The following is a 17940-nucleotide window of genomic DNA, read 5'->3' as shown; positions in this document are numbered from 1 at the left end:
CCGCATTGCTCATAGAGCAGCCTCTATAGGAGCAGAGAATTTTAGAAATCCTTAGTCTCACCTTCTTTGGCTTTGATTCCTAAACGGATCACTGATAGAACCCAATGAGCCCAATAATATGCTGTTTCAAAGCCGTGGGCAAGGGAGAGCACGAAAAGCGCCGTGTGACGACAACTTTAAAATGATGAACTGAGCGGCGTTCAAGCGGATAGCCACCTAGACCTGTGTTTGTCCTCTGTAGGTCGATCGACTGCCGGAAGCTAAGGAGCATAGAATTGACTGCGAGTAACAAGATGAAAAAGATGGATATGTATATCTGGTTTACTCCCACGTCTCATTCTCTAGCAGCATCTGAGCCGCTATTTATACCTATTTTGCCAGGGATTAAAGCGTAGGGCGCACAGACTAGGCTGCGTGACCTGTGCCCTAGCATCAGGGAGGGGGAGAGGCTCATCCAAAGGGCTAAGCAATGTGCATTGGCCTTCTTGGACGAAGCATCACCCGTCGCTAGTCGTTTTCCCTACTGACCAGCGGCCTGTATCTGTCGATCGTCGTAAAAAATGTCTAGTGCGGCGCAGTTGCATGCATTGGCGCCCCCAGTTCGATCGTATGATCCCTAGATCGCTTCAGCCTCGGAATCACCATAACCAATTAGAAGGGAGACACACATCTGTCCTGCTGTACTACGGACTTTAGATGGCACCGGTTCTTACAGGGGCCGAGAAAGGCCCCTATTTTTTTTGGGGCTGGAGCTACCTGCTACTACAGCCGCACCTGTGAATCAATTCTAGACATCCCAAAGCCTTATTTGCAACTAAAGGGATAGGAATCTTATCACACAGATTGTACTAGACTGGCAGGTCTAGAAACCCTCTGTTAGGCTGACATCCACTGAGTGCTAATTGGTAGTCCGTAGACCGTCCACTGGAAGCCGACTATGTAGGGAGTCGATGCTCACTCTTCTAAATAAGCGACATCTGTCGGCCAGGGTCGGCAGGTAGCCGTATCTGTAACCTGCGTCCTTCAAATAGCAGCTACAGGGGTCGTCACAGTAGTGTCTTACAACCCCGCAGGCATACCAGGGTTTTAGATGTAACCATAAATCACTCAACAGTCAAGGAAACGAGGTGACCATAATGGAAATCCCATGGGACAGGGCAAAATGTCAAGACTACCGCACAAATCATCACGTATTGCCCCGCACCTTCATGCATTACCCCCATTCTGTGTGTATCGATTCTGCATATTGGTATGTAACTACGACCAACATACGCCACTGATTCAATCCCTGACCGAGGGAACTGAGAAAGTTGGGTATAGATAATTAAGATAGAAATAAATAAAGAGGAATTTATTCTTTAACTTATCGACTAATAATATAAATATCTCCTTAATACCTGTTATCTTAATGCTATAGTTATTAGGCACTAAAATTGGCCAGGAAGGTAATCTAACTAGGTGGTCGACGCCTTAAATTTAAGACCCCGCAGTTTAATGTACAGTTGCGAGTCGACGAGCTGCGCTCTTTGAGAGATTATTACACTAAAGTATTAATTACATAAAAGCATTATCACACAAAAGTTTCTCAGTCCTTAACGTTTCAGGGGCTTTGCCGGGCAATTCCACGCTTGGTTCAACGCCATCTACGACAGTTCCATCCTCCAACTCCGGCTCCTCAATATAGTCGGCGGGCTCTCGCCACACGCCTCCAACGACAAAGGCTTTTGGGGGATCGAGCTTATTCAAAGCCCAGTAGGTGCCGAACGATAGTCCCAAGCCCATGGGGTATGCGAAGTAGTACATCTGGGAGGCGGCAGTAGTCACGTTGACACCGAAGACGCCCAGGAATCCGTAGAAGTTGGGCGCAATGCCGACCACATAGGCGATGTAGGCACGGTAGTTCCAGCCCTTGGAGTAGTAGTACATACCGGATGCCTCCGATGTGTAGAGTTCGGGAATGCTGAGGAGGCCGCGTTGGATCAGGTAGTAATGACAGGTGAGGACGCCGGTGATTGAGGAAAGGAAAATCCTTCGGAATATTAAGCTTGAAAAACGAATTTTCATTTGAAAGGAGGAGGACTTACTGGTAGGAGACAAGCCATCCGACGAAGCTCGATGCTGAGCCGAGAATGTACCAAGGGCACATAGCGTACGATATGACAGCGGCGATGTAGAAACCACGATGAATGGTGATGAATCTAGGCCATAAAGCTGCCAAATCATTGCCTGCTGGGATAGAATTCTCGAAGATAGAGGAAATGACCGATGAAATGAAGAACCCGAAAGCAATGAAGAAGACTCCAGCCCTTGTTGCAGAGCTGTAGTCTTTTCCGAGCATCATATCCATGAGATCCACAGGATTCCATACCAGCTGAACCGTAAAAGTCAGCCGCTATTCTACTCCGTTGCAAAGGAATTCAGACTCACCTCCCCCATAGTAATGACCGAGCTCGAAACGATCAGATTTCCTATGAGACCAATGAGGAAGGTTGACAGCGGAAAGCCAATCAACTGTGGCCAAAACGCATCTTTCGGCGTCTTGGCGTAGCGCAGAAAGTCGGCCGCATTGGTCGCATAGGTCGCACCGTTGGCACAGTAGATAAAAATGTATCTGGCGATGGTCCATGACTTCATACTTCCTGAGATGGTACTTCCCTGCTTCGCAACCTCTCCAATACCACCGGCTTGAGCTAAGGCCCAGCCGAGCAGTGAAATGGCGCAAATGAAGAACAATATCAGTTTGGTATACATGTACGGCTTGAGCTTCGGGATCTTGATATGGAGAAGGGACGTTGTGACAACCCTGAAACAAGTCAGCTGCACTCCTGTATTCTCCTACAGCTTTTCAACTTACCAGAAAACCATGAAGCCAATCATACCGCCACCGTTCAGAGCAGACATTCCGGCGGGAAAGATATCGGGAATGTTAGCGATACTCGGAAAGATCGAGTGAAGCATAACATAAGCACACTGGCCACCTTGAACGGCATTTACTCCAGTCCAAACAAGCGTCATGATAACCCGATTGATAACCGGCCAGTATGCACCCCAGACTCCGAACGAAGCCCGAGCAATAGGGGGAAAGGGTATATGATAGGTAGCTCCTGCTCGTCCGTTGAAGCAGAAGACCGTTGCAATCATAACTGGCACAAGGTTAGCTGGAAATCTCATCCCACCAGGAAACAGCGAAACTTACCTTGTCCAGCCAACTGAACTCCCAAAGCTTCCCATAGACTCAGGCCCGCTGCTAGTGCAGCATTAACACCATAGAAAGATGCCGGTGTAGCGTTGGCGGAAAGCCAGAAGAAGAAGTAGTCCTTCCAGCCAAAGGTCCTGTCCTGCACGGGCACAGGTCGGAGGTCCACATTGTCGAGCCATTGGTTCTTGCCAATGGATCTCGTCTCATGGTACTCTTTGGTTTCAAAACGATGGATGAACGGGGATGTCATTTGCGCGCTTATAGGAAAGACGAGTCCCAGGAGAGGAGTTCGGGAGGGAAGTTAGGCGGCTTTGGCTTTTACAGTACAGCTGGTTACCAGCAGCATCATCTCGCATCGGCCTTATAAGCTTGCAGACGCAACCACCCAGGTCTATCGGGTTGAATCATGTGCAGATATACATGTCGTCTAAGAACTATTGATGCGCAAGCCTCACAACTTATCTTATCTCCCCTGAGCGGTCACCCGTCGGTCGTCCGGTTGACCCTCGGTCAAACCCGACGTGGATATCCAAAGCGCCTCTCATAATTGGCTGTTGAGTTCGCAGTCACCGATTCATCAGACGAACACAAACGTACGCCGTCGGAGATGATGCGAAGGTCGAATGCAGACACCGGATCTCGACCGGTCACCCGAAAGAAGCTTTTGCGTCTCCATATTTACACGTCGTGGAGCGCCGGGGTCCGTTGGTAGATGGTTCTCATATAATTGACCCCAGGTGGAATTGAAAGGACGCCTCCTCTACGCTCGTTCAACTCAGTCATCATGGCAGTAACTCAGACGCTTGTACAGCCGCCAGTCGCCGAGAAGGGCAGAACCATCCTTGAACTCACATCTGCATACGGATCGGTGTTCAGATCGATCAAGGACAGCCCACCACGCGATGCAACCACCGAAGAGATTCCCATCATTGACATGTCCGACATCTACAGTGATGACATTGCAGATCGCAAGGCCGTCGCCGACAAAGTCCGAGAGGCAGCTACGACCATTGGATTCTTCTACGTGAAAAACCATGGCATCAAAGAGAGCACCATCGCTTCTGCACTGGAATCCTCCAAGCAGTTCTTCCATCAACCTCAAGACATCAAACAGCGTGTGAATCAGGCCAACTCGAAGCACTTCAACGGATGGAACGGCCCCGATTCCCACAGGGCAAACCCGGTCGAGTCGGTCGATTATCGTGAAAGTTTCGGTATGCGATACGATCCAAGATACGACCCCCTTGTGGACAATGTCGACGCAATTCCACAGGACATCCAGGACGGTTTCCGCGCCGAAGAGTACTGCTGGACCGAAACATCAAATCTTCCCCAATTCAAGGAGAACGTGCTGAACTACTGGAGAGAGTGCCTTTTCCTCGCCCGGAGGCTGGTGCGCATCTTTGCTCTGGCACTCGAGCTGCCCGAGGACTATTTTGACAAGATGACGTCGCACCCCGATGCCGCCATCGCGCTGAATTACTATCCGACAATCCCAGAGAGCGCATTGAAGAAGGGAGAAGAGGCAGTCAGCATCGGCTCACACACAGATCTACAATTTTTCACCATGTTGTGGCAAGACTTGAACGGAGGTTTGCAGGTCTTGAACCGTGATGGCCAGTGGCTGAATGCAAAGCCCATTGAGGGAACCTTCGTGATTAACATTGGTGATTACCTGATGCGTATTAGCAACGACCGTTTCATCTCGACCGTGCATCGTGCAAAGAACCTCAAGGCGACTGAAAGGTTCTCGATGCCCTTCTTCTTCGGTAAGTGACCCACAGGGAGGCCCAAGCAATGTAACGATGAAGCTGACGCGAGCCAGGATTCAACTTCAATGAGACTTGTGGCGTGCTCCCAAGCTGCATTGATGAAGAGCATCCTGCCAAGTATGAGCCTATATCTTGCGCTGACTGGGTGCGCCGCAGGTTTGCGGCAACGAACATTGAGGAGAAGAAATGATGGGAAACGGTCGTGGTTGGCGTACAGTCAGTAGTCAACAAAGCGTTTAGCCCGTGAGTGCGTTGACCGCAGGACCGCATAGTTGTGAATGCTGCATGGTTACCTACAGTCAAATGCGGGTATGGATCATATTTGAATCAAAATGTCAAGAGATGAATACAAGGAAAATTACATACTGTGACATATATACATATATGTGTAGTTAGGCTAAACGACAGTGTCTGAGATATCGGGCATTACATCTTCGGAGAAGCCTGTCCATCCAGTCTCATCAGACGTTGTGAGAGAATTTCGCGCCGCAGCATTGAATTGGCCATCGGAGACGTTGGCCCAAGGCAAGAAGGGCCATCTGTAGTCGTCACCGAGGAGCAAGTCGTTATAGACGAGTGGGTTAACCGCGTGGGGATTGTCGATCTGTTGCCCATTATCTGACGGCGTCATGTCTGCTCTAGCAGCAGCGGCTTTCTGTTTGATCTCGGAAAGTATGGTGCCAAATCGATACGCAATGTGTTCATCGTTTGGAGAAAGATCCATTAGACGATGCTGCGTGGAAGCAATAAGACGATGCCTGATATAGAACTTGCACAAAGTGAGGGCCGCATAGATAATCATAAAAAAGAAGTGGTCGGGCATATTAAGTATAATGGAGAATTCTTGCTCCAGAAAAGTCTCGAGAATATTAGTGCAGGTGTTCAGCAAAGCTTCACTGGCAGATGGCATGTCCACCTTTGTGTCTCTAAGTGAGGCACGGTAGAGCAGAAGATGACAGTACCAGTAGCCAACTGTCAGCGACAGGCACTCTGGTAGCTGAAAGAGATGATCCCACTTGGATCTCACACTGGAGAGTGTCGGATAGCCAAGTCTATCTAGAGGTCGAAAGTGGTTGTGTGGTCCCTCGGATAAGATGGACTCCGTCTTGGTGTAGACCAACACCTCGACCAGTAACTGTGCATCAGTACAACGAGCGTCTGGGTAATCAACAATGCGCAAGCATTGGTCCACAAAGCGTGGCTGTACTGCGCTTGGACGCCCGTTGCCAATTGAAAACCTAGGGCTGTTTTAATGAAATCGTCACCATCTTCGAGACCAGACTCACTGTATATTTGTCAGGCACAATGCACACCAAATGCGAAGCTGCTTCAGTTGCAACTCGAACTCTTGAGAGTTAGGCGAATAGCTGGTTGTCAAGTCAAAGGCCAAGCTTGCGTGGCTCATGCCGATGGCGCTGACCATCCAGCTGTCAATGGGCATGGCTGTCTGGATTGTGGGAGTGAACATGCTCAGCAGTGCCATGGCCTGAAGTGATTCATAGTTTAAGGGTGGTGTCTTGAAAACGACACTGGAGACTAGATGTCGAACCATCATATACATGTCTTGAATTGTCGATTTAGACACCCGCGGAACATGGCGGGCGGCAATAAGGTAGGCCGTACTGAACAGAAGGGGATGTATATTCTCGTCTTCATAAGGCATATCGTCCATAGTCTCTACTGAGATCCATGTGCCATAATGTTTAATGAATCTCATCAGTCAGAACAAGGCTATTAATGCGGCTGGCTAGGAGACTCACATGCGAAGGAGTGACTGTGCCATGAGGATACTGATAATGCCGGCAGATACGACAGATCCCACGGCAAGTTCTTCATCCGAGAAGTCCTGCTTGGGCCCAAAGAACTGTCTTTGGAGATTCCGGACCAAGAGGACTGGCCGGGTGACGCCTTCAGTGGGCTGGGTGGTGACAAAACCAACATCCTTCACACGGTTCTGAGCTCTCTTCACGGACTGTGTGATTGGTGTCTCCACCTGTTGAGCGTGGCTACGGTTGTCGAGGACATCTTGGACCAAAGACGTGAGTCTCACAACGCTCCGTTCTATGCCAGACAGACGCTCGGACAAGTCTTCCTGGAAATGGATGGCTTGAGAGGACTCTACGGCCTCGGCCGGAGGAGGCAACTCGCAATCGAGACTGAGGCAGGATTAGAGACTTTGCCTTTCATGAGGAAGCATGAGATGGGCAATGACAAACCGTAACGAGGAGCAGCGACGGCAGCTTCGGCTGCCAGATTGAGCGTCGCATTTGGTCTTGTTCTTACGACATCGCGTGCAACTTGTGATAGGCCTGTTCAATTTTCGCTTCTTCTCTGCTCTGTTGGTCGACGCCGCCGGGGGGACTCGACTTCACGCGGGTCCATTGCCCTAGCTGTGGGAAGTACAGGAGACGCCCTTTATCTCATGGCTAGAGAGGCAGTATCTCTACATTGTGCACAGACCATGCGTCACATGATTCGGCTAGGCTGGGCCGAAGGATCGGCCTTCGGAGTTTTATTCCAGCAAGCCTGAAGTTGTAATTATGGAAGTTGCCTTTACGCAGATGTGATAGGTCCTTCGTATTTCATGGAGAGAGAAGGGGGTACGTCGCCGCCGATGGTACAGAGAGCTGGTAAAGGTTGCCGGGTACGTGGATCCCAAGGGAATACTGTACTAGTTACCGATGCCAAATTAGATAATTTTGGAATTTGAACTTGCAATCAGTACGTCACAAAGTCACAATTCTTAAACACAGGCGGCAGCCCTGGGATCTTTTCGTTCTCAATATTAATATCCATAGACCAGATTGACTCTCTCGGTCTAGTCGCTTTTACATCGCGTCTGTATCCAAAATCAAAACCCAGTTGCCTCACGTTCAACATCATCTTTCTCCTGGAAGACTCGAAGATGTCGCGATGTCGAAAGATGCTCCTCAGGCTGCTTCATAGGTTTTGGAAGAAAGAGCCAAAATACTCCGCTATGCTTTTTTTGGATGAAAGCATCTTACAGAAGATCTACCAACACCTCTCACCAGTCGATCAAGTTTGTCTATCCCTTAGCTGCAAAGAGCTCTTCGGCCTATTCGGGACGACAGTGAAGCACAAAGAGCTTGGATTTCCACGACTCTTGCGTATTAGGAATCCAATACTGTGCGTGAACAGTCCGGATGTGCTGCGAAATCAACTCCTCCTTCGACTCGAAAATCGCCGCTGGGCCTACTGTGCAAAGTGTTTGAAACTCCATCCACGGAAAGAATTTACGAGACATTTACTGAGACAGTCAGCTCTAGAGAGATCCTGCACATACTACGCTGGTATAGCTGACCTATGTCCCTGTATTTCTCTGACAATTCGAGGACGAGACCGGCTTGTCAAGATTCTCAAATCACCCGCGAAGCCAGCCAAAACCAAATATGGCCCATTCGAGTATGACTTTGACGATGGAGAACAACCCGGCCTCGGCCACGTCTGTTTATTTAGCACTAGGTCTGGCTACGATGTGCGAGTTGCTCTGGTTTTATTTATCAAGGAAACTGGCCAGTTATGTGTAGCGGCTCGGCATACTATAAGCTTCTCTTCCTCCGACGCTCATCTCACAGCTGAGCCTACCTTTGCTTGTCCTCATCAGGATCTTCTATCTCTCGTCCCCAGGAACCAAGCCGCAAAAGATCTTCACATGTGCCAGACTTTGATTTCTTCAAAACCTCATCAGGATCTACTGTCTCTTGCCCCCGGGAAGCTGGTCTCAAAAGCCTGTCCCATGTGTCAGACTTTGATTACAAAATACGCTTTGTCTGAAGACATGAGTCAGGCTGTTTTCTGGGTGGTTCGAAATCTGGGAAGTTGTGAATGGCTCGCAGACCGTCCTTGGCTTGACCAGTGTCGTCTCACTGGAGCATGGTTTTCGCATAATGAAAAATACTGGTGAGCTTATCAAGGGTTCCGCAAAGAAAGAAGAACTACTACTTAAAATTTCCCTATAGGTATCGGTCGCAGAACTTGCGGAAGATGACTCAAGGTGTTCACGGTCAGTGGAAAAGAGATTACTGCCTGGAACAGAGAAGAAGGTTGCTTCAACACCAGCGCGAAGCCTCGCGAACTGCGGATGAAGGAATCCAGATCACTAGTACCATCCCGGCGCTGCTTCTTGCAGCGCCGTACTGTTGAAGGAAAAACAAAACATGATGTGCACTCCTGGGACAGCTTATTTCAATTTTAGGGAGGAATACTGACTGAATGATTGTTTGATAAATCAATGAGGCTTCATTTCATCCCAGTACAGGACATGTCCAAGCTCCAGCATTTGGCATCCAGCATAAAGAGTGACGACATAATGTACATGAATTGATGGTGTCACCCTAATAATTGAAGCCCTCATGCCTAGTTAGTTCGCCCACATCCCCATGTTTCCTATCAGGATCGAGTCGTACGGCCTCGGCAGGCCCGCGTAGAGCCGCAGCACTTTCTTGCATGGTGCTTTGAACGTTCGTCTGGTCTGTTTCGCCATCTTTTGTTCCTCGGCATACTGTTTGGCCAATTTTCCCTTGAAACTCGCCTTGAGGACAATGTACTGACCCGAGCCTATCCTGGGAGAACGGGTGGCATAGAGGTTGTCCGTTCGAAGCAAGAATAGTGTCGAGAAACAAAAGGAAGTGAGTTGTCTCATGCCATTCCCCAGCGCTCCATGTGGGCTCGTCTTGGCTTCACCCGAAGGTTACTAGTCACTAGCACTGCGAAGAAGTGCGAGACCGTCACTAGTGGCCCCACCACTCCATCTATCAAGGTGAGCCGCCTCGAAACATGGAGCTCTCCTATACCATTCTTTCGGCCACCGCTTCCTGGGTGTAGGGGTGGGGTCTCGAAGTGTACCAATCCAATCAACCGATCTCGTGTCTTCGGAGACGAGTCAAGTTGACCTTCATGCCCTGCGCCTGTCCGTCCTCGCCAGTGCCCCCTTTAGCCGGCGCGCTGAACAGCCCTGGCACCATCTAAGTCAGATGGTGTCGGAGGATCGAGAGTTTGGACTCTCCCGACAAAGCTTGCTTCAGCCTCGAGCTGTGCAACGCGCTGGTTCAAGGAGGCAAGTGTGACAGGAGCGCTTCCAGCAGCCTCTGTTCTGATCACACCACCTGACTCGAGATTGGCTAGATGGCGCTCATCAATCTGGTCCGACGGCGGCCACAGTCGGGGAAACCAGTAGTGCAGCCATTCCTTGACAGGGAGCAGCATACTTGCCACCGACACTCTGAGAGCGAGACAACTGATAATCAGCGCAATCCAGTTTTCTTGCATGATGGGTGGGTATATAACTTGCCTGAGGATTTGTGTGGGTGCACGAGGAGAGTAAAAAAGTAAACATTATGGAATCGAGCAGGAAGTCCTTGTAAACCAACAGTGGAAGCTATTACGAAGGCAGGTGCATCTATCGTGGAGGAAGGTACGATGGGAAGAAACGAACGTGCGAAGATCCTACAGGCACGGGAAAGTTGAATCTAGTATACACCAGATTTCCTAGCTAAGACCAAAAAATTCCTTTCCACATGGGAAAAACTAGAGTCCACCGTCGGAGTCGCTCGTAGATAAGTCAAATGAAATTTGCACGGCAGACGTTCGTCTAATGGGATGCTTACAACCCACTCATACGTGAGAGATGCAGCTGTGAGAGACCCATGAGCTTACCGGCGGCGGGCAAAGCATCGCAGAGAACAGCAATACAGATAGCCTGGCGTATGATTTCTGATGTGTGAAATTCAAAGTAGAAAGTGCGTGCGAGGCTCGCGGCCAAAGGCCCTTAAGTAAACTAATTGAGAAGAATGCGTAGTATTTTGACCACTGAAGCCAGGCACTGTAGCATGGACAATCCTTTGAGGATTCCTAGGAGCGATAAGTGTCCCAGGAACTGACAGGCCTTTTGCTAGTAATGTGCCAACTGCTTGTCATTTCTGCCGGAACCTCTCAGGTCTCTCCGTAAAAAGAAATCCTTTTATGCATGCTTCACTATCTACTCAATACAAGTGCTTGTCTTATGGTTCACTTCACAAGACATGTAAAACTTCGCCGAAGATTGTCTTTCATTCAGAGTAAACACAGTCTAGTCCATCTGTTTCGAATTTGTAATTATTGATCTACCTTCCAAATTTATTCATAAACACAAACTCTACCGTACGCAATCTATTAAGATAGGCTTTCCCCTGTAGTTGCGATGCTTATTGTAGAGAAAAGAATGCTGAAGCCCCCAAGTGCCCGCGGGCCATTCTCCAAATTATACGTCAACAGGTTTGAAAGTGTAATCAAAGCAAAGGTCTGATCAACTTTAAGAATGCGTAACCTCCCGATTCATAAAAGGTGCATTCAAGTTGCCAGAATGCTTCACAGCACGCAAGTTGGACCTTCGATGCCGCTCGTCGTCGCCTTTCGTGTTCTTGACTTGGTGAGAATGGCTCAGTCTCTGGCTTCTTCGGACGTTCGAGGTGCAGTTCTCATGCCGACCCGAGAGGCTTGAGTGGTTTTCTTTGTTTGAGCGGCTCTCGGACTGCTTTGAGCCGCCCCTCCCCCTGGGGGGCAAACAATGTTGTTTGAATGCACTCAAAGTTCTTCCCTAGTTTTACAGTACAACACTCGCTTCGTCTTACAAGAGCTTTTAGATTTTCAATCCGGTAGACATCGTGCTTGCGGGATCATTAGAGCAATTCTGAAGAGGATATAAGGCCCTAGGTCCTAAATTCATCTTTTTCACGATGGCTCGGGGGGCGAGGGGATCAGCCCTTCCCACCCCATTCTCACCTCTATCTCCCCAGTCTTCAAATTTCTCACCCATATCACCCACACTCACCCCAGGGAACTTTTCATCGCCATTTCAACATGACAGGGGTATCGAGGGCACGTTGAAAATTGGCCTTGCACAATATATATGTAGCTTGGTCTAGCATTGCGTTATTGTAAATTAGCAATGTTATATCCAATAATAGAGCTAAGAGTCGTTAATTATTGCGTTGTATAGTCAAGGTCCGTTATCGATTAAGTGACTAGTTAACAACTCATTTTCAGTCACAAACAACCTTATCTTGCAGTTTCGTCCCCAATTGAGACGAGGCACTAAGTAAGGGAACCGTAAATACAAATCCGTCGGTAAAGTAACATGGAAATAGTTGTGAGGGACCAAATCTTAATAAGAAGAGAATTGTCATGGAACGAGATATTTGAAGTGTAGAAGTCTAGCCGGTACTCTATATATAGAACAAGGCGTTATTAGAATGTCAAGAGTGTTTTTCGATACCACTAGATTTGTTGTTCTATGCATTTAGGCAATGCAGACTCGTATGAAGTCTTTAGGAACGACTTAGTATGATTCTAAGACTGATCGTTGGCCCCTGAAAGCTAGGCGCCAGAGTGATATTCATATACAGTCTCTTTACCCGCTTATCTATGCGTCCATGCATACGATCAGTACGCAGCAGTGAGACAGGATATGAGCCTCAAAGATCAGGGGTGCAAGCGCAGTTTAAGGTCGCAGTAAAATTGCCCTCACAAACACGACGCCCTAAGTACTATTCAACATTTCAATGGCCGTTTTAGCTTCACCAATATCTCACCTTAGTCCTAAAACAAGGAGAGAATAATCGAGGGGCTCCATTGATGCATTGAAAAGTAGAAAATGTTCATTTACTTCAAAACTGAGGCAGGACCCGAGTACAGAGATGACGTCTCGCAGCTCGCAGCCCTGCCTCAACTGCAGCTATATCTCTTGTGGGTTATCGTTTTGACCCGCAAAGTCGTAATCTCTTGTGAGGAATTCGTAGGTCTTGGGAGACACAGGAGGACTACCACTGGGCGGATGGATTTGCATAATATAAGGAGACTGAGGGAAAAAAGGCTGATTACCGCCATCAACCGTAGCATTATGCCAGGGCAGTGTTCCTGTCCCATTCACACTACTTCTGATGCCAAAAGTGTGTGCCTGCCCTCCCTGCAAATCCAGTGTGCTTACATACTGGTCCAGGGAGATAAAGGTTTGGGGAGAAACCATAGATGTGAGTCCCAGACTTGGAGACATCATGGCACTTGAATTCGGTATTTGGAGCCCAAAAATTTCTTCAATCGGATCAGGACCCAGAAAGCGGGAGATATAAGGGCGTTTGGTGGTCTGAGAGATGTTTGATGGAAATAAAGGATCAGGCGGGGACTGAAGAGATACAGAGTTGTCTATATCCACTGAATCGCTTGTCTGAGCAAAGGCTTGCAGATCCATGGGTGGATTATTCAGTGATAAGGGCTCGTATGAACCGTACTTAGTCGCTATCGTATCTTGATGGCAGTGAGATCGGTCAGGCTCATCCTGTTTTGACATTGCTATGTGACGCTTTCTTTGACTTGTCAATTTCGTAGGCTGGGCTTTTCCTAATCTCCTAGGGAGGTGCGTGAAAATGATCTGTGGGGGTTAGAGTACAATTCATAATTACAACTGATATGAACTCACTGCCAATGTCTCCGAGTGACTTCCTGCAGCTGTACTTTTATAAGCAAGCTTTGCAAGCACGTCCCGACCATATTCAGCGTCCTTCAGCGTCTTTAAGGCCTCTTGTACCCCAGAATTCTCCCAGACATAAAAAACGAGGGAAAGTGTCGCACAGAATGTCGTATAAATCGAAAACCAATATGGTCCATTGAGCATATCGTGCTTTTCCATTTGTCTTGCATTGTGAATGATATTTCGACCCACGTCAACGCATGCTGCAGCATAAGCATAGCACTGATTGCTTGTTGGAGTATCTGTCCTCGAACATGAGATATAATGTAAGAATGGCTTGTAGAGACTAATTTGCACGTGCGTAAAAGCTAGCCGGAGCAAATGCTGAATCCTGATTATGGTATTAGATAATCAATGGCATAGCGAAGATAACGCTGGTAAAAATACCTTAAAAGTTCCTTTGACGAGTCTGCACCTGGTTGGAAATGCATCGGAAGGCTCCTGGCCCAGTACTGTAAAGCCCTATCCACTTCGCGGACCTTCGCATCGCTGACAATGTATGCTCTCGTGCTTTTAGACGCCTCATTTTCCATTCGTTTTGCAGGATAAACTTCTGTCACGATCTTGCCCAAAATCTGAATTAGCCTCGTGTGAGCATTGACCCCAGCCATCATGGATACCTGTCCATCTGGCATTGATACTACACATTGCTTCGTCAGGTACTGATCATCAACCTCTAATGGCATCTCTTGGTCAACGTCATCATCAGTCACAATCCTCGGCAGTCCTAGGATGGCAACAATGTAGGTTTCCATGGTACGAATCGTCCAGAAAATTCTCTTTCGAGTTTCTCGCTCGATAGGGTTCATGGCTTCAGGTTGACAGCGGTGAAGACCCATCTGCAGAGAGGCAGTCATCGCCGCGCTGACATATGAGTGACACGTGGACATTGTAGCCGAGGATTGTAGAAAGATGATCATGAAGACGACTGCTTGCAGTGACCAAAGATCGCGACATTGCGTAATATCCAGCATTTGCCGCGCTGCTGTGAAGTATTTGGTTCTGCTTCGATTAGAAAAGAGGCTAGAAAGCAGATATATGTGTAAGAGATCGACACACCCTTCAGATACGGCATGTGCATAACCGAAATAAGCTCGCTCACTTTTTAAGAAAAGGTAGCCCACAGCAAAAGTAGCGTACAATAGAGGCAAAAATTTGCGCTCCTCGTGGCCGTATTGTGCATGACCGACACGATACAATCGATCGAATATAGAGTAGAAGCTTGGCTGGTGGATGAAGTTAAGTATAGCGCATGCCTCCTTGAATGCGCTTGTCGTCAATTCAAGTGCAACATCTCGTGGAGGCAGTGGGATCCAGTCCTTTGCCGAATCGCATGCTTGGTCCTCCAAGTTTCCTGGCGACTCGGAGTTTTGGGGAATTGATCGAAGTCGGAGTGTCGTATTATTCCCAAGGCCAGAATCCGTGATATCGCCAAATCGTTCCCCTAGTCGACGCACAAAGGCAGATGATGATCCATGACCTTGGTAGTTCCAGTTGCCAAGCTCATCAAGATCAAGTCTCCCGGTCGCCTCAAGAACAGTTTCTAAATGCACATCATGCTCGGTATTGATATGCTGCAGTCTCCGCAGGTTAGCATTTGGACCATTCTCACTAGTTGTTGTTCTCGACTGGGTCTTATTGGTAGGCAGTCGTAATTTTCCGAGTGCATCAGCATCTAGCTTCGGGTTGTCCAAATCTAAACCAGGTACAAGAGCATATAGAAGGTTTCGTGCTCTTTGCAACCTGGTCTCTAGCTCTTCAAGCTCTCTTCTGGAGATGCGTGTTGGCCTTTTGTCCGGTCGATTGTAGCTACAGTCTTTTTCGGACTCAGATAACGAATATTTCTAGTATGACGAAGCACTTACCGAGGTTGAGCGAACTGCAGTGAGTGCATGGCTGCTTTCCATCGCATTTTATCTTCCTCCCTCGGCATTCATCACACGCTCTTCTGATCCTCTGATTTCTTCTGGATAATTCGTGGCCTGGAGAACCATTGCTATTCGGACGCGAAGTTAATGATTCGGACCTTGTCCGTGTGATAGCGTGACGCTGGTGTGTCTCAAGTTGTTCAGAGGCAGTTTTCTCACGCCCGCCTCCCTCTGATGATTCTGTCATGTCGATAACCATGTCGCTGTTTGATTGTTTTTGAAGCGAATGGGTGTCATTTGGAAAAAATTAGATACTACATGAGGGTCGTTGCAGTATCATCGTTTAGTTTTTTGGCTGACTAACACAGATTACATACGTTAGTTAAGTTAACGTAACTAACCTAACTAGTCAATGTGACTTAATTAACTCAATTTGTCATTATTATGGGGGGCGTAGAGTACATGCGGTTTTGAATTACGGAACTTCCAGCAACAACCCATTTGCTTCGTTGTACATGATTTGTGAGTTGATACCTGATCAGTTTAGGAACTCCAAATCATGAAGCATGTTAGTTATTTACTATCACCAAGACACCATTCCGATTCACTAGCCTCGCGTCCGAATAGCAATGTTTCGCCACCACAAAAATGCGGCAAATACAGCTAGGCCAGTGGGGGTCCCGCCTCAGCCAGCCAATGGCATTAGTCATACTGCCGTGATTTCCGGCGCCATCACATACCAAAACTACGGGCCGTCAATGCCGGTACTGTCCTAGCAAAGTCACACATGAACGGTACGTCTTGTATCGCTCCGCTTCTGGTCTCTGCAAATGATGTCTCCCGTACTGCCGAGCATGCCGTACTTCTTTCACCTCAAAAGCCTAGGTCGGCCTACCGCATCCTGCAATTGGTTGATTGGCAAGTTCCTAGATCTTGCCACCAGTATGAGATCTGCTATGCTCAGTTGAAGCATTCTTTCCGGGTCCTTTGATAAATGGCCAAGTCTGGCTTGCCCATTCAGGTGGCATCAAGTATTACCGATAACATGTCACAACGGCTATAAATATATCTGACGGTTCGTCGTCAAGTGAGTTCATTTAAGAATTCGCAAGTGGGTATTTCCCATCCATCCAATAAAACATGGCTTCTTCATCCATTCAGCAACCAGCAGCTGGCACCGTTTCGAAAGGCTCAACAAATTTTTGGAACTCGAAATTGTGCGGCGTTGTCCGCAGATTCACCCCTTCGTGAGTTTCAAATATTGTAGGGGACAAGTGGTATATTCTGATCTCTGCAATAGATGGTTTGCCGTTACTATGGGGACTGGAATAATCTCGATTCTACTGTCCAAATTGCCATATAATGGAACATGGATCTATTGGATATCAGCGGCCATCTTCGTCCTAGACATCTCATTGTTCACTCTTTTCTTCTCCATATCGGCCATGCGATATCTATGCTATCCGGAAATCTGGAAGGCAATGGTAAAACACCCTGTGGAGTCGCTGTTTTTAGGGACATTTCCCATGGGTCTCGGTATCATTATTCAGGGGATTATAAGCATAACTGTACCACATTGGGGTCCATGGGCGGTTACTCTTGCTTGGACGCTATGGTGGATTGAGGTGGTGACCTCTGTCGCAATATGCTTCTACCTGCCTTTCAACACGTACGTCCTGGCTTCAATGGTCATGCTGAGCGCTCTGGCTAACAGCTACGTATAGTATGTCGATCCACGAAGTTAAGATCTCTTCTGTGACGACTTTCTGGCTCCTGCCAATTGTTTCGACAGTCATTTGCGCAGCCACCGGAGCCATCGTTGCAGACGCTTTAACTAATTCTGCACACGCTCTATGGACACTGATTGTCAGCTATATTCTCTGGGGAATTGGCATACCTCTCGCTACATTCACGTTGATGCTTTATTACCATCGCTTGACAATGCACCAAATCCCCCCACGAGACATTGTTTCCTCCGTATTCCTTCCCTTAGGACCACTTGGTGAAGGAGGATTCGGGATCATGAAATTAGGGCAAGTTTTAATGAAAGTCATCCCTGCGACACATACACTTATACCTGAGGCTGGCCCGACTGTGTATATATTTGGCTTCTTGACCGCCCTTCTGATGTGGGGCTTTGCACTTGCGTGGTTGTTTTGGGCCTTCGCTTCTTTTGGCAGAGCGAAGTCTCCGTTTAACATGGGTTGGTGGAGCATTGTTTTTGCTACTGGTGTCTTCACTGGGTCAACCATAACATTGGGGCAGGAGATGGGTTCTAGATTTTTTGATGTTCTCGGAACAGTGAGTTTTATTCATATGCATATATTGCCTCTAATACGATGGGGTCAGAGACTAACTGAAGCGCAAGGTTTTAACTGTCGCAGTCACTTTGTTCTGGATTGTTGTATCCATGTACACCATCCGTGGAACAATCTCTGGGCAACTGTTATTTTCCCCATGCCTAGCACAGCTTGAGGAAACAGAGGGGTCTTAGAGAGTCGTTCTCTTTCAACGACCAGGATAACATAGCCAAAAAATACCAGGAGGAGATGTATGTTACGAGTCTAAAGTGTCCTC

General features: G+C 47.9%; 9 protein-coding genes across 9 annotated transcripts; 4 read left to right on the top strand and 5 right to left on the bottom strand.

Annotated features, from left to right (window-relative positions):
* Window positions 1–1554: 1554 nt before the first annotated feature.
* Window positions 1555–3449, bottom strand: N7510_005985 (uridine permease protein; the record flags this gene model as incomplete). The annotated part of the gene is made up of 5 exons (XM_056977911.1): window positions 1555–2029; window positions 2085–2371; window positions 2428–2803; window positions 2855–3143; window positions 3197–3449. The coding sequence occupies 5 exons, from the start codon at window positions 3447–3449 to the stop codon at window positions 1555–1557; spliced, it is 1680 nt and encodes a 559-aa protein (XP_056833943.1).
* Window positions 3450–3983: 534 nt separating this feature from the next.
* N7510_005984 (isopenicillin N synthase family dioxygenase) lies at window positions 3984–5161 on the top strand (the record flags this gene model as incomplete). The annotated part of the gene is made up of 2 exons (XM_056977910.1): window positions 3984–4968; window positions 5025–5161. The coding sequence occupies 2 exons, from the start codon at window positions 3984–3986 to the stop codon at window positions 5159–5161; spliced, it is 1122 nt and encodes a 373-aa protein (XP_056833942.1).
* A 207-nt stretch (window positions 5162–5368) lies between these two features.
* N7510_005983 (fungal specific transcription factor domain-containing protein) lies at window positions 5369–7259 on the bottom strand (the record flags this gene model as incomplete). Its single annotated transcript, XM_056977909.1, has 4 exons — window positions 5369–6215; window positions 6285–6683; window positions 6732–7127; window positions 7255–7259. 4 exons carry the CDS (start codon window positions 7257–7259, stop codon window positions 5369–5371), a joined length of 1647 nt encoding a protein of 548 aa, XP_056833941.1.
* A 1385-nt stretch (window positions 7260–8644) lies between these two features.
* N7510_005982 (uncharacterized protein) lies at window positions 8645–9135 on the top strand (the record flags this gene model as incomplete). The annotated part of the gene is made up of 2 exons (XM_056977908.1): window positions 8645–8892; window positions 8952–9135. The coding sequence occupies 2 exons, from the start codon at window positions 8645–8647 to the stop codon at window positions 9133–9135; spliced, it is 432 nt and encodes a 143-aa protein (XP_056833940.1).
* A 217-nt stretch (window positions 9136–9352) lies between these two features.
* On the bottom strand, window positions 9353–9634 carry N7510_005981 (uncharacterized protein; the record flags this gene model as incomplete). The annotated part of the gene is made up of 1 exon (XM_056977907.1): window positions 9353–9634. The coding sequence occupies one exon, from the start codon at window positions 9632–9634 to the stop codon at window positions 9353–9355; it is 282 nt and encodes a 93-aa protein (XP_056833939.1).
* An 18-nt stretch (window positions 9635–9652) lies between these two features.
* N7510_005980 (uncharacterized protein) lies at window positions 9653–9883 on the top strand (the record flags this gene model as incomplete). The annotated part of the gene is made up of 1 exon (XM_056977906.1): window positions 9653–9883. One exon carries the CDS (start codon window positions 9653–9655, stop codon window positions 9881–9883), a length of 231 nt encoding a protein of 76 aa, XP_056833938.1.
* A 41-nt stretch (window positions 9884–9924) lies between these two features.
* Window positions 9925–10260, bottom strand: N7510_005979 (uncharacterized protein; the record flags this gene model as incomplete). Its single annotated transcript, XM_056977905.1, has 1 exon — window positions 9925–10260. One exon carries the CDS (start codon window positions 10258–10260, stop codon window positions 9925–9927), a length of 336 nt encoding a protein of 111 aa, XP_056833937.1.
* A 3163-nt stretch (window positions 10261–13423) lies between these two features.
* N7510_005978 (uncharacterized protein) lies at window positions 13424–15622 on the bottom strand (the record flags this gene model as incomplete). The annotated part of the gene is made up of 3 exons (XM_056977904.1): window positions 13424–13826; window positions 13883–15311; window positions 15361–15622. The coding sequence occupies 3 exons, from the start codon at window positions 15620–15622 to the stop codon at window positions 13424–13426; spliced, it is 2094 nt and encodes a 697-aa protein (XP_056833936.1).
* Window positions 15623–16679: 1057 nt separating this feature from the next.
* On the top strand, window positions 16680–17664 carry N7510_005977 (TDT family transporter; the record flags this gene model as incomplete). The annotated part of the gene is made up of 2 exons (XM_056977903.1): window positions 16680–17051; window positions 17110–17664. Coding segments are annotated over 2 exons (927 nt in total), but the record flags the coding sequence as incomplete, so codon positions are not given.
* Between the last annotated feature and the right edge of the window lie 276 nt (window positions 17665–17940).

Source organism: Penicillium lagena, assembly GCF_028827675.1.
Source record: "Penicillium lagena strain IBT 129212 chromosome Unknown utg000003l_segment0_segment0, whole genome shotgun sequence".
In the NCBI taxonomy this organism is placed as follows: Eukaryota; Fungi; Ascomycota; class Eurotiomycetes; order Eurotiales; family Aspergillaceae; genus Penicillium; species Penicillium lagena.
This window is presented reverse-complemented; position numbering and strand designations above follow the sequence as displayed.